The sequence below is a fragment of the Diabrotica undecimpunctata genome, chromosome 1, assembly GCF_040954645.1.
Source record: "Diabrotica undecimpunctata isolate CICGRU chromosome 1, icDiaUnde3, whole genome shotgun sequence".
NCBI lineage: Eukaryota > Metazoa > Arthropoda > Insecta > Coleoptera > Chrysomelidae > Diabrotica > Diabrotica undecimpunctata.
This window is the reverse complement of record NC_092803.1, coordinates 96,924,708-96,941,723: the sequence shown is the minus strand read 5'-3', so window position 1 is coordinate 96,941,723 and position 17,016 is coordinate 96,924,708. Positions and strand designations below refer to the sequence as shown.

At 30.6% G+C, this 17,016-nt stretch overlaps 1 protein-coding gene across 1 annotated transcript in view; it reads right to left on the bottom strand.

Moving 5' to 3' along the window:
• The window catches only part of LOC140451673 (4'-phosphopantetheine phosphatase), a 245,904-nt gene that overhangs the window by 135,523 nt on the left and 93,365 nt on the right, over positions 1-17,016 (bottom strand). The window contains exon 3 of the mRNA XM_072545518.1: positions 11,716-12,004. Within this exon, the coding sequence (XP_072401619.1) occupies positions 11,716-12,004 (289 nt within the window). The remainder of the gene's footprint in view (positions 1-11,715; positions 12,005-17,016) is intronic.

Here is a 17,016-nt window from a genome sequence, read left to right as displayed (position 1 = left end):
TTCTAAATATAGAATGTAAACCATATTTCCAATGCTTTGTAAAAGAGAATCAGTTTATAATATTCTGGACGACATAATAACACCTTATTTTAGAATATTGGTCGATGAATTGAAATCATTGTTCAGGAAATGAATTATTCATGTGCAGATGTTTTACTATAAAAACATGTAAAACCAAAATCTCGATTAAAAAAATTGCAACCAGTTTCAACTCACGATGAAACTTAACCCCATTATTGATTTTATAAGTGATAAAATGGGTCGACAAAAGACCAGTTTTAATCCTTACAACATTTAAACATAATAGTTGTATCTTGGTTTAATCAAATGAAAAGAAAAATTATACACAAGTACTAAAACCACAAACTATTCTCGATTATAACTGTGTGAAAAAGAGTGTTGATTTGAATAAATTGTAAAATATTTTTTGATCTGCTTGATATTTAGCACACTTTAATAACTCATCAATTTCCATAATTTCAAGTAGCTATATTACCTGTCGTTAGGCAAAAAACAAAGTTATTAACATTTATAAATTTCTACAAACATAATATCTTAGAGTTTACGGTTTTTTCGAATTATCTCAATTATTTATGTATTTAAATTTGGTATTTCTCTACATAAAAACTTTTTATGGTCTACAACTTTTATTTGAATTATTTTTCTTTAGAATGTATACAAAAAGGTTTATAAGCAAAAAATTTTTTTTAAACTATTTAGCGAGGTTCCGTGAACTACTTTCTTATGGCATGGCCAAAGTCAAATATTATTTTTTTATGTTTTTATTTATGTGCCACAATTATTGGTCGATATTGAGATGAAAATTACATTTTTAATTAACTAATATTTAACGATACGATTTCCAATATTTAACCTTGTTTATTGTAAAAATAATGTAAAAATGTGTATACACATTTTGTACAAAAAACGTTTTTTGAGAACGATTTCCTGAATGGAAATCAAAATGTCAAACATTAAATAATGAAAAATGTGATTCTCATCACAATCACAACCAATATTTTTGACTTCATCCCATAAAAACCTAATATTTATCTTAAACTCTTCACTGGTAGGTTTGATTAAACAGCTTGGAAATTGAAATATGTAAAATATTCCCCTACACAACTCTCTGGGAAAAATATCTAAATTGAATAAATATAACAACTGAACGTTGATATAAAAAACCTGTTGGTTGACCCCAGCCGGCTGAAACCAGCCGGCCGGCAGGTAGTTTCAATGTCTTTATTTGATCTTGGTCCAAACCGATCGATATTTTTATGTTTTCAAATATTATTTTTAGTAGTAACACTGGCAACATCTGTTGGCTTTAAAATGATGGTTTGATGTAAAAAAATTTAATATATAAAAAAATCGGATCATTGAAAAACTGACAACGGTGCCAAGCCTATAAAGGTGCACTAAACGAACATACACGACTTATAAATAGAAAATGATAGCATTTCTTGGTGATGCTAAATTACTGCAACGCGAAAAGAGCTCAAACTGATAGCGGGATGTATATATACATATATATATATATATATATATATATATATATATATATATATATATATATACAAGAAAAGAAATTTAATCTTTGCAGATTAGTTAAATAGTAAACTCTTAAATATTGGGGAAATCTGCAAGAAAGACTCTAATGTGTATCAATTGTTTCGCCGAACGTTTTCGCCAAAGAGAATTAATTTGGCTTCTTCAGGGCTGAAAGAGAATAAATTATAATTAGCTACCATATATTATCTATTAAAACATTATTGATCTTACCGTAACTTCGAATTGTAGAGTTAGAATATTAAAAAACTTAGCTAGTAACATAGTGGTGTTTTTTGTTACTATGTCCAAAAAAAGTTTTTTTAAGGTTTGAAATGTATGGTAGCTTTGAACTTGACACGTAAAGGCTTACCCAAGGTTAATCGAAAAACCCAATGTAACTACATTTAAAAGGAGGTAATTCTTTGAATTGTCGGCAATAACTAAATTTTTGATTTTTAGATAGTTTAAAAGTGAGGTTCTGTTTTAGCCAGAACGCAAGCGCTGACAAGTTCATGTATTATTGCATCTTATTGAGATGTATCTAAGAAAAGCAAGGGAATGTTATATATTTTTTTGTGTTAATGAAAATTAATTATAAAGGTATGTTAGTTGTTAATGGATATATCAGTCAAGTTAGTTATCTGTGATATAGTATTGTTCTTGGTATCTGATTTAAGTAACAAGTGGTATATATCGCTTAGATTCTTGATGTCACTCTTAACATTAATGGAGAAATCGTTAAGGAAAATATAAGACATTTCAATGAACTCTCTTTTAGATTTATTGTTCTCACGGTGGAGAATTGTGGTGTTAGTATAGTCCATGAGATGACCAGTGGAATGGACATGTTTGGCTAATGCACAACGGTCAGGGTGAAGTCGAGAATCACTTTTGTGTAGTGTAATACGTGATTTCAATAATTGAGATGTTTGACCGATGTAGGAATTGTTGCAAGAGAGACATGGAATGTTGTAGACAATATTACTAAGCCTATCTATGGGAGTCTTATCTTTTATCTTAGAATAAAGATTATTAATTGTTAGGGCTGAACTACAAGCCACATTAAGTTTAATGTTGTTATTATTATTACCAAAGCTATTTTCAACACTTTTCAGAATCCTTGTTAACCCCGGAGTGATATCTCTGAAATATGGTAATGAAAAATATTTGTTTGTAGGAGTATCCGAGACTGGGTTCCCACTTAAGACATCAGGATCAGCATTGTTAGTCGCGAAGGAAGGTGTAATATCTTCGTCATGGATAGTATTAAACAAAATCTTATTAACTAATGGTGTTGGATAAGCGTTTGAATTTGGAAACAAATATTTTTCATTACCATATTTCAGAGATATCACTCCGGGGTTAACAAGGATTCTGAAGTGTTGAAAATAGCTTTGGCAATAATAATAACAACATGAAACTTAATGTGGCTTGTAGATCAGCCCTAACAATTAATAATCTTTATTCTAAGATAAAAGATAAGACTCCCATAGATAGGCTTAGTAATATTGTCTACAACATTCCATGTCTCTCTTGCAACAATTCCTACATCGGTCAAACATCTCAATTATTGAAATCACGTATTACACTACACAAAAGTGATTCTCGACTTCACCCTGACCGTTGTACATTAGCCAAACATGTCCATTCCACTGGTCATCTCATGGACTATACTAACACCACAATTCTCCACCGTGAGAACAATAAATCTAAAAGAGAGTTCATTGAAATGTCTTATATTTTCCTTAACGATTTCTCCATTAATGTTAAGAGTGACATCAAGAATCTAAGCGATATATACCACTTGTTACTTAAATCAGATACCAAGAACAATACTATATCACAGATAACTAACTTGACTGATATATCCATTAACAACTAACATACCTTTATAATTAATTTTCATTAACACAAAAAAATATATAACATTCCCTTGCTTTTCTTAGATACATCTCAATAAGATGCAATAATACATGAACAATATAATATAATTAAATAAAGTAAATCAAAATAATATTTCCCTATACTGGGATTTAAATTCATTCGTCTTTTACCAATGAACCTTAACGACATAAAGATTCATAAGAACAATGAAGTTGTCAGCGCTTGCGTTCTGGCTAAAACAGAACCTCACTTTTAAACTATCTAAAAATCAAAAATTTAGTTATTGCCGACAATTCAAAGAATTACCTCCTTTTAAATGTAGTTACATTGGGTTTTTCGATTAACCTTGGGTAAGCCTTTACGTGTCAAGTTCAAAGCTACCATACATTTCAAACCTTAAAAAAACTTTTTTTGCACATAGTAACAAAAAACACCACTACGTTACTAGCTAAGTTTTTTAATATTCTAACTCTACAATTCTAAGTTACGGTAAGATCAATAATGTTTTAATAGATAATATATGGTAGCTAATTATAATTTATTCTCTTTCAGCCCTGAAGAAGCCAAATTAATTCTCTTTGGCGAAAACGTTCGGCGAAACAATTGATACACATTAGAGTCTTTCTTGCAGATTTCCCCAATATTTAAGAGTTTACTATATATATATATATATATATATATATATATATATATATATATATATATATATATATATATACATTCTACCAAGGATATAAGACAGATTAAGTTGTGAGATAGTACGAGATAAAGCTAGTTCTTGACGTGGCTATTTGACTTCAGTCATAATTATACGGATGACCTCGAAAATATTTTATTTTAATAATTTTTGATGTTAGAATAAATGATTGAATAAATTAAGATATATTACAGTAAAAAACATTAAATAGTAGCGACTTTAAATTATAAATCTTGAAGTTTATTTAATAATAAAAATAACAACTGAAATATTTGACTAAACTAAAGGTAGGTATGTTGGTCCGAAAACAATTATTTGTATGTGAAATTGGTGTAATAGTTAGATACGTGGTCTATTGACGAGAAGATTGGGGTTCAATTCACACCAAGGATAAAATTTTTGTTTTACTCAATCAAAATCATAAAAAAAAATATTAGGTAACAAGTTTTCGAAAAACTTATTATTTACAATTTATTCTTATTCCAATGTTTTAAAATAGAAATAGAAAATAATTCAAATTCAATTCAAGTTTTACAGTCTTCAGTTGTGAATGCAAAATAATCCGGTGAAGACTGTTTAATGTCAAATCCATTACTAAATTCTCAGTGTTAATATAAATTCCTCTGTACAAGTAATGATTTTCAAAACAATTGACAACATTGGAATGGATGCGCGCTAACAGCTGCCTGCTTTACAGCTAACCAAATCATCCAACGTTCAGCCATTAAATAATACGATATCGAGAAGTGTTTTTGCACGGTAAACAGAAACTGTGTATTGAAAAAACAATTCGTGAAAATGGTTTTAACGGTCGAGGAAAAAGTGCAAATTGTTGTCTGGCATGTGAATGGATTATCAGACAACATGATTAGACAACAATTTGTAAATATGTTTCCAAATAGGCCGGCTCCAGCACGATCAACAATTCAGTCTATTATAAGTAATTTTTTTACATATGGATCTGTGTTCGCTCCAAGAGGAGTTCGTAGACGAAGGGAGGTAAATCCAGATTTGGAACTAAGGGACACTTTGATTTGTGCAAGTATTGAGCAAAATCCTACCCAATCAACATCTCGTATCGGAGAACAATATGGAATTTCAAGATTTAGAGTAGGTAAAATTTTGAAAAGACAATGGAAATGTCACATCAAGATGAACATTTTTTAGAGAACGTTTTGTTCACCGATGAATGTACGTTTTCATTGCATGACCGTCACAATTCAATGAATGCTTGGCATTGGTCTCGAGGAAATCCTCGTCAGATTTATGTCGCTCATACCCAGCGTCCTCGAAAAGTAAATGTTTGGGGAGGCATAATAGGGAATCATGTCATTGGTCCATTTTTTATAGACGGTATGTTGACTGGGCGGAAATACTTGGAACTTCTGCAAAATCAAATTGTCCCAGCCCTTCGTAATTTACCAATACCTTTCGATTCCATATGGTTTCAACACGATGGTTGTCCTGCACATAATTCTCGCATTGTCAGTAAATATCTCAGTGCGACTTTTCCTAATCGATTGATAGTGGCCACGGAGATATTTTTTGGCCTGCAAGATCACCTGATCTTTCAGCTTGTGATTTTTTTATGTGGGGATATATCAAGTCCAAACTATATGAAATTGAAGATGATAGGCCTAATTCTCTCCAAGAATTAAGAGAAAAGATCTCTGATTCAATGAGAGGTATTAGTCCAGAAACGTTAACTAATGTTAGACGAAACTTTTATAATAGATTGGGATATTGTTCTGCTGCTAATGGAGGCTTATTCGAACATTTTTTGTAAATACATTTCATTAGAATAAAATACGTTTATTTAGAATATTTTTATAGAATTTCTACCTATTTAAACATTTTTTAGAACGTTCTTTTATGTTTGGAGAATTTTTACTTTATTTTCGAAAGTAAGACATTGTTTTTTCAATAAGATTTTCATGTTTTACTGTAAACACTTCTAATAAAGACTGAAATAAATGTTTATTGATTTAAAACAAAACGATATAATATCTGCATAATTTCAAATTTTAATTTTTAAAAAAGTAAAACCTTCATGTTGGATTCGAACCCTGAGCGCCTGGATGAGAACATTGTGCCTTGAACTCTGATCCATCAGACTTTTATAATTAATTAGTGACAGTTTGGGTTATTGTTCTGCTGCTAATCAAGGCTTATTTGAACATATTGTAAATACGTTTATTTACAATATTTTTTTTTTATTTTTGTAGAATTTTTACTTATTTAAACATTATTTAAACGTTCTTTTAATTGAAGAATTTTTACTTTATTTTCGAAAGTACGACGATATACTGTTTTTTCAATAGGATATTTATGTTTAACTTTAAACACTTCTAATACTAGTAACGACTGACATAAATGTTTAGTGATTCAAAGCAAAACAATCTCTGCATAATTTCAAATTATTAAAAAAAAAAAGAAAACCACATGTGGGTTTTGAACTCCAGTCGTCTGCAACGTCTATGTCACAGTGTCGAATTCTTACCACTAATCCACGAAGGATTGGTGACAAGAGTGTATGAAACTCCTCAAATCATAGTAGAAATTATTCTTGGTGAATAATTTAAAACTTTAGATTAAATAATCACTATTAATTAAATTATTTTATTCATATTTTTGCTTTATTGTGGTCAATCAGATTTTACTTTATGCGAAATTAAAAAATGGAAATACGTCACACATACGATGTTACTCATAATAAATATGACCGAGGTGATTTATCTCGAAGCTAACGTCTAAAGGTGTGAGACTATCGATAGTGGTAATGTAATGTAATGTAAATTATAGGTTTCTATCGATTATTTCTCACCTCTACGAGTTTCATCTCTTTTTATTTCACAAGGTAACTGTGTTTTCTATCTCTTACGTTAAAAAGCCGGGTGGTAAGACACTCATCACTGTATATATATATATATATATATATATATATATATATATATATATATATATATATATATATATATATATATTCTGGATTGATCGGAGACTTCGGACTTGGAGCAAGGAAAGACAGGGGAGAGAGAATGACCGAATTCTGCCAACAACACAACATGGTAGCGACAAATACATGGTTTAAATTACACCCTCGCAGATTGTACACTTGGACTTCACCACAACACAATGAAAACAGAGTAATCCGTAACCAACTAGATTACATATTGGTCAACAAAAGATATCACAATGCAATCATCAGTGCAAAAACATATCCTGGAACTGACATCAATTCCGATCATAATCCTGTTGTTGCAAAAGTTCGCGCAAGATGGAAACTAATAAAGAAACAAAAACCTCAACACCAACTATTAGACATCCAATTATTGAAAAACGACACCATACATCAGACAGTAAATAAAGAATTAAACAAAAATTTAGGAAATATCGACCACAATAGAATTAGCGAGTACGATGACATAAACGTTCTGTGGAAAACTATTAAAGAACAAATGAACAATGTAACGGAAAAACATCTAAAAGTAACACCTAGAAATATCAAACAGGAATGGATCACAGAAGAGATTTTACAATTAATGAACAAACGAAGAGAATCTAAAGGAAAAAATGTTTAATCTTTACTCCGAGTTTCTATTTAAAGAAGCATTGGAGGATTCCAAGGATGGAGTCAATGTGAATGGCGTAAATATCAACAGTATCAGATACGCCGATGATACAGTGTTAATTGCGGATTCCGACTTAGGTCTACAACGACTCATCGACAAGACCAACTCGACCTGTGAGCAATTTGGTATGAAAATAAACATTAAAAAAACCAAAGTGATGTCAATCCGAAAAAACCAAAACGTACCTCAACCTTGCACAATAAATGGGCACATTTTAGAATAGGTCAATAGATTTAAGTACCTGGGATGTTGGATCGATAGCAGCCTAAATCCTGATCTAGAAATAAGATCGAGAATAGAACAAGCCAGAAAATCTTTCGAAAAAATAAAAACTGCTTTGTGATTCTCGAATAAAACTCGAAATTCGACTAAGTTTATCAAAATGCTACGTCTGGTCGACTCTTCTATATGCAGTTGAAACGAGGACCCTTAAAACATCAACCGTAAATAAATTGGAGGCCTTTGAAATGTGGATCTACCGGAGAATACTCAAAATTTTATGGACATCGCATACCTCAAACGAAGAAGTGCTGCATAGAATAGGCAAGGAAAGAGAACTTTTTAACACAGTAAAAGTTAGAAAAACATCATACCTAGGCCACATACTGAGAAATAGTAAGTACCAATATGCCCAACTTATAGTGAAAGGAAAAATCGAGGGAAAGAGAGGCCTAGGAAGGAAAAGACTATCGTGGCTCAGAAACATCCGACAATGGACAGGGCTAAATTTTAAACAGCTAATAAGAACAGCTGAAGATAGAGAAGAGTTTAAAATTGTAGTAGCCAACCTCCATTGAGGAAAGGCACTTTAAGAAGAAGATATATATATATATATATATATATATATATATATATATATATATATATATATATATATATATATATATATATATATATATGTATATATATATATATATATATATATATATATATATATATATATATATATATATATATATGTAATTCATGTATATAATTCAATTCAAACTCCGCCAAAGCCGGTCCCAAGTCCGGTTGAAAAAGGAGGAGGGTGAAACGGCTGACTTTTGCTCTGGGGGTTCTCACTGATGCCAATATGTGGGTATCACAAATACCAAGAAACGTCTCAAAGTATAGAACAACTAACACATAGTCAGCAAATCCTATCTCAGAATGAGAAGGGTGAAGGCGAGTCTCCAGCGCCCAAAAACTGAGGCCACTCGGCTAAGGGTAGAAGGCCCCTACAGAAATCTTCCCCGTCCACCAGGATTGGAGGTTGTGGCGATGGGCCTGCTCCCCATCACACGAAAAAAAACTGTATTGCAAAAAATCCTAGAAAGAAAACGCCGGACGGTCTTAACGGAAAACGACCCAGCTTACGAAAAAGGTTAATGAGTTTTGGAACATGGAATGTGCAAGGTATTCGGACTAAGCTTGATGAGGTGTTGAAAGAAATTAAGAGATTTCAATTAGATGTGACAGTCCTTACAGAAACAAAAAAGAAAGGGAAAGGGACAGACGAGTTTAAAGATTTTGTTCATTTCTATAGTGGAGTAGGAAAAGACAGAAAAGCAGCAGCAGGTGTAAGTATATTGATAAAGAAAAGGCTGTCACGAAATATTAAGAACTGGGAACAAATAAACAAAAGGCTAATACAAGTTGAGATGAAGCTAAAAGGACGTGACATAGTGGTAGTGGGCGCATATGCACCTTCTGAAGATGAAAAGGACCAGGTAAAGGATAAATTTTACGACGAATTGACGGACCTGGTAGAGAGTATTGGAACTAGGAAGGAAGTAATTCTACTAGGTGACTTAAATGCTAGAACCGGAAGAAAAGTAAATAGCAAAGTGGTCGGTCCATTTGGAGAAGAAAAAATAAATAAAACGGTGAGAAATTAATAAGTTTCTGCGATCATATGAATTTAAAGATAATGAATGGATATTATCAGCACAAGGATATTCATAAATTCACGTGGATTCAGCCAACGAGGAATTTGAAATCAATAATCGATTACCGTATATGCAAAAAAAACTCCACAATAAAGGTTAATAACGTTAGAGCCCATCGAGGAGCAGAATGTGAATCTGATCACCATTTCCTACCGCGAAGAAACTGAAATAACACCAGAAGAAATTAAAAAACACGCCAACGCTATGAAAAATGGAAAGGCTCCAGGACCGGGGGGAGTACCCATTGAACTGATTAAATATGGCCCTGACAAACTGTTTCAGCTATTGGCTTATACTTTTAATTTATTCTTGAGAGGAGAAGAGCTACGACCAGAATGGAAAACTGCATATATCAGCAATCTATACAAAAATAAAGGCGACAGAAAATATTGTAAGAACTACAGAGGACTTAGTGTAACTAACTCAATCTGTAGAGTCTACGGGAAGATAATTAAAAGCCGAATTGAAGATTGCTGGGAAGACGCTGAAGATCAGAGTGGTTTTCGTACTGGTCGTTCTTGTATAGACAATGTGTTCTGCCTAAAACAAACAATTGAAAAGCGTTTGGAACATAATATGGAGGCACACATGGTATTTATTGATCTTCAAAAAGCGTATGACAGTGTCCCATTAGCCAAGCTATTGCACTTGCTAAAGGACAAGAATATTCCACCGATTTACATTAATGCTGTAAGGGAGTTGTACGATGATATGACGAGTGTAATAAAGATTGGACAAAAAGTGACAAAAAAGATAAAAGTGACCAAAGGACTTCGCCAACGCTGCTGCATTGCACCTACACTCTTTAAGATTTATTTGGAGGGGGTTTTGGATATTTGGAAATGAAAATGTGAACCTATGGGTGTTAAAATTGGAGACCATACACTGTACAGCTTGCATTTTGCTGATGACCAAGTAATACTTGCAGAAGATCAAGATGATATCCACTACATGTTACGAAAAATAGATGAAGAATACACTAAGTGGGGCTTATCAATTAATCCATCAAAAACAGAGTACGTAGTAGTGGGAGGTGAAGGAAAGCACTTAGAACTAGGAAGCAAACAAATTCAAAATACTGATAGCTATAAATATCTCGGTGTAAACATTACAAACAATGGTCGGAATACAAAAGAAATAGCTACTAGAATTGGTCAAGGAAATTCAGCAATACGTCAACTGAATAGTATACTTTGGAATAACCACATCAACCGAAACACAAAAATTAGGATATACAAAAGTATCATAGAAAGCATTGCTACATATGGTTCAGAGCTTTGGGTAATAAATAAAAATGACGCATCCAAAATAAAAGCAATGGAAATGAATTATTGGAGAAGATGTTGCCAACTCACTAGAAGAGATAGAGTAAGGAATACTGAAATCAGAGAGCGTATGAGCATAGACATTGACGTCCTGGAAACTATAGAATGAAAAAGGCTGAAATGGTATGGCCATGTAGAAAGGATGAATGATCAACGATGGTCAAAGAGAATGTTACAGTGGATCCCCACCAACCGCAGGAAAAAGGGAAGACCAAGAAGATCGTGGAGACAAGAAGTAAAAGGTGCAATGGAAGATAGATGTCTACAAGTAGATGACTGGAACGATCGCAAGCGTTGGAAGCTAGGTTGCGAGAAACGGCGGCAGCTGTAAGTCGTTACTGTCGTTAAATCGCTTCAATCTTTACTATTGGTTTTATTTTTTTTTTCACACTTCTGTGCGATCCACTGCGGCGCGCGGTGCACCTCTCCGTCCATAGCCCGTGATAAGGAAGCTATGCTACCAAAACATTTTACAGAAAAGCCATAAAAAAGAGAAAAAAAAACTGAAGCTCGATTTCCAATATATTCTAAAATTATGAAATTGAAAGACTGATGAAATTACAATTACTAACGAATCTCCTTTTAAAAAGAATTTATACTTAATTTTTTTTAGGTAACTAAAACTAAACTTTTACTTGAGGTAACATATTAAAAATATATACAAATTACGACGAGATAAAACTACAGAAACCTACCAGCCGATAAATCAGCCAAATCTAAGCAAGGTCCTTTCTGTCCATTCTCTACAGTAAGTAATTTTCCATTACATAAACTTCTTTCGAATATTTTACAGTAGTCCGCCGCTTTTTTACAATATATATTCAGTTCTTGAAATGTTACGTCATTTAAAGCCGGGTAGCTGTTAGCTGTTAGCACAACTTTTGTTCCTTGTGAAAGAAGTTCTCTTGCCAATGGAAGGATTCCAAGGACGAAGTCATATCCTGAATTGTCCACGAAAATAATGCAAGTTTTATAAGGTTTGATCTGAAAATATAAAAAAGAGTGTTTTATTCACTTTCAATTTTTATAATACTTTTACATTCATTGACTATTTTTTTTAAGAGAGAAAAAAATTATGCTATCTTTTAAAAACATAACCGGGAAAAATATTTTTCTAAATGTTCTGTTAAATTGTTCAATTTTAATTATGTGTCAAGTAATATCGCATATCTTATTCGCAAGAGAACAATCGTCAAAGTTAGATATGGTAAATATTTTTATTAATCATAAACAATAAAAACTAATTCTCCCCTGAGATTCTCCTGAGAACATTTGCCCAAAGCAATGGGAAAATAGATGGAGCTGCGTAATGATGCAGTGAAATTAGATCGGGATAAATGAAATATAAGAAGATGAGTGTGTTTTATACCAAAACCATTTCATTTACACAAAATGGTAAATTAGATAATACCACTTTGAATATAGTCATGAAAAAATATAATTATTTTATTACAGGATGTCTAGATATGATACCAATTAACGACAAAATGCAAGAGTACAAGTTAAGACGGTTATGACACGGTTACAACCATCAAAATTCTTATAGAATAAGCACAGAAAATTATGATGAGGGACGCGGACAGTTAGATAATGCGTATCTGCGAATGAAGGGAATAACACTTATGGAGAAGCCGATCTACCATAAGGTTAAAGTGAAAAATCATAGTAGAATCAAATCATATATATATATATATATATATATATATATATATATATATATTGTGATGATGTTTTATTTGTGAATATTTTAATGAGCAATGAGTGTTTTTTAATAATATATATATATATATATATATATATATATATATATATATATATATATATATATATATATATATATATATATATATATATATATATATATATATATATAGGGTTTTTATCGCGGTTCTCAAAGAATTAGTTTGTAAGCACTTTTTGAAATTATCTTTATTGTATCTATTATGAAACACACATATATATCTAACATAGCCAATGTAAATTTAAAACAAACTATCTTTAAATTGAAATTCTTATGAAACTAATTAAATTATATAGACAATGTAAATTTTAAACAAACTATCTTTAAAATTGAATTTCTTATGACACTAATTAAATTATATTAACAAAATTTTGTACCTTTCTGTCACTGAATGCCTAAATGAAACTGTTCTCCAAAATAAAGATTTTAATCACCACTCAATGTCTTCCTTCTCAGCCTCGGTTATCTTTCTTTTGTAAACTTGCCTTGCCAAATACTCCACAATGTTTTAATTATCAGCTTCCACCATTTTAGAATATTTTTCTTCTTAATAATATTTAAAAATCAGTAAAATATTGTTCTTTCCTCTTTTCTATTTATTCTTCTTTCTAATAATCTTTTTTTCTCTTCCAATCACCATATACTAACTCCAATTCAACATACATTAACTCCAATAAATATATCTCCAATCACAATATACAATTTATATTAACATAATTTTTAATCTTCAATAATATTCTCTTTATTCTGTTTCTTAATCTTCATCTAATATACTAAATCACTGTTAACTGTATATCTTGACTGAACTATTCTGACTTACTGAACTTACTATATTGAACATCCGGACCTTCTGACTGACTATCTTGAAATTACTGAACAACTGACTTCACTATATTGAAAATATGACCGACTGACTTTATACTGACTTCATACTGACTTCTTACTGACTGCTTACTGACTGACTTTTTTGAATCCAAATCACATCATATTTATATCATTTTCTTTTGTTCACGAATGTTCTTGAAAAAATATCTGTTCGAATCTTTCTATTTCATAGACATAACCATGTTCGCGAAGACTCTAGTGCGAACAAAGGTTAAATTCTGTCTATTGACGTCTTTCTAGATAATTCTTTTTATTCTATCTAGAAGATTACTATTCTAACTAAAATTCTATCTAGAATTTTATGGAAATTTAGGCTTTTCAGATCAGAATACAAATTTATATATAAATTACACATTTTAAATTAATAAATATCACTATTTTTAATCCATAATTCTATATAAAAGTTCATACTATCCAATTCACTTAAGTGTATACTTGGTTGCCTATAAAGATGGCTCACTCAAATATATTTACAATATTATAATTATTAAAATAAACAAATTCATTGCAAAAACACTTTTTAACTTATTATTATGTTAATTCCTTAAGAATGCCCTCACATAAATATTTTTTATAACTAATATTATCTAGTATATAACTTATAAATTATTTTTAAACACTATCTTTGTTTCTCCTATATTTAATATCATCTCAATATATATATATATATATATATATATATATATATATGTAAAAGTAAACCTATGTTTATTTTAAGTGAAACAGCAGGGTTTAGTTATTTTTAGTTATTTAAAGTTTTAGGTTGTATGACTGTTTAAGTTTTATTGACATTGACATATTGTAAATTGTATGGTACAATTGTCAAATTACTTAATGGCGTAAGAAATAGCATTGTTCTTGATTCTCTTTTTAGGTTTGATTATTTGTTAAGTTATGTTAGTTATGTTATTATTGTTAATAATTTATATTGTAGAATTTTAACGATAATAAACTCTTTTTAGACGAATTCAAACTGCTATCTCTTCACATGAATAAGGGTATGATATTACACTTATAAATCAAGAACTTAAGCTGATAAAAAAATATAGTGATAACTATAAATTTCCAAGCCGTTATTTGGACAAAACGATATTTAAGAATGAATTTTACATCAATGAGAATTTGCATGGCTGTAGAAGCAAACAGTAGTGATAGTAAGAAAAATGTATATAAATTTAAGTGGCTGCAGCCAACAGGGTCCCGTTTTTATTATGAAATCCCCTTTGAAAAATAACTTCAAATTGATCATTCTGAACTATTTCATCTGAAAAAAGTGAAGAATATGTTAGCATCTATAAAAACAAGAGGATCCTTTAGAACATGTACTATAGCATTAGAAGACAATTTGAAGGAGATTTATTTTGATTCAGATGGTGATGTGGTTTATCAAAGTGAGTACTTACAACAGACCTTATTACCAGTGTATGAGAAGATAGAAACAACTAAACAATTTCCATCATTTGCTGAGTTGCTCCAGAAATTTAATGACACAAATTTACCTAAAGTTGAAAAGAAAAATTAAAAAAAAAATAAAAGATGATTTTGTACTTCGAAATTTTGATGGAAATAATGTTCCAATGAATTCATGGCTCAAGACCTTCGAATCAGAATGTTTGCGATGTGAGGTGGTTGCTGATGAAGACAAGATTTTGATTCTACGTTTGTTTCTTGATGGAATAGCAAAAGAATGGTTTGAATAAAAAATAATAACATTAGGCTTAGATAACAGTTTTGAGGTATGGAAAATTAATTTTTTAGATAGTTTTTGTGAAACAGGTTGGCATAATCATAGGCAAGCTTATTCTTTTAGGTATATAGGTGGTAGTATTGTTGATTATGCGTTTCGTAAAGAAAATTTATTGCTAAATATAAAGAATGATTTTCCCATTGATATACTAATTGATTTAATTGTAACAAATTTGCCAATTTATATACAAGATAATATTAATAGAGCTGACGTTACAATAATGGAAAAATTGGTAGGTAAATTACGAAAATTGGAAAGTTTAGTTATAAAAAAGAAGAATAAATTGGAGACAAAACCAAATTTTTATAAAAAAACTACTATAATACCAGAAGAACAGAAAACTACTTGTCAATATTGTGATAAAAGGATTCCCTGGGAGGTTTCATCCAGAGGCAATATGCCGTTTAAAGCAAAAATATAAAAAGGTAACAAAAGAAAACAAATCAAATGATATTAATAATATTGCTATACAGGAGACATTAAATGAAACAGTAACTGAACAAAAAAACTAGATTTGCTGCCATTGATCAAATTAAAAGTATTCCTAAATAATAAAGAATTATGTGGAGTTTATGACCCAGGTTCAAATGTTACTCTTCTGAATTCGAAGGTGGCAAGAAAGTTAGGATTAGATATTCAAGAAGATAGGAATATGTTTAAAACGATAAATGGCAGAACAAACTTTACAGGAAAACTAATTGCAAAACTGCAAATTAATAAAATTGAGAAAAATATTAATCTTTTTGTAATTAATGATGAATATTTTGAGTACGATATTCTACTCGGATTAGATTCCATTTTAAATTTTCAAATGAAACAAGATTTTGATTTAGAAATTTATCAACGATTATACGGAAAAATTGAAGAAAAAATCGAAAAATTTAATTACAATATTAATATTACAGAATACTCCATAAACTTTAATGAGGGAATTCCCACAGAACTTTTTGAAGCAAAATTAGAACATTTATTGCCATATCAGAAAAATAAAATAGAAATATTACTAAATAAATATGACAATATTTTTGCAAAACATAAATTTGACATTGGGCAGGTTCAAAATAATGAAGCTCAAATTAACCTTTTAGAACATAAATTTGTTGCAAAAAGGCCCTATAGATGCTCGATAGAAGACCAAAAAGAGATAGAATTTCAAATAGGACAATTATTAAAAGCAAATTTAATAGAAGAATCATCTTCACCTTTTGCAGCACCTGTTACATTGGCTTTTAAAAAAGATGAAGGATCTAAAACAAGATTGTGCATTGACTTTCGTGAGTTAAACAAATTAATTATTCCTGAACCCCAACCTTTTCCTTTAATTGACGAAATTTTGACCAAAACAAGGAATGCTAGGTTCTTTACTACTTTAGATATAAATTTTGCTTTTTGGTGTATTCCAGTTCGGATAAAAGATAAATACAAGACAGCCTTCGTTACCCAAAGTGGTCATTGGCAATGGAAATGCTTACCTTTTGGGCTTAAAACATATCATGCAATATTTCAAAGAATTTTAAGTAATATTATCAGGAAGCATAATTTAACTTCATTTTGTATAAACTACATAGATGACATTTTAATATTCTCATTATCATTTGAAGAACACTTAGACCATATAGAAAG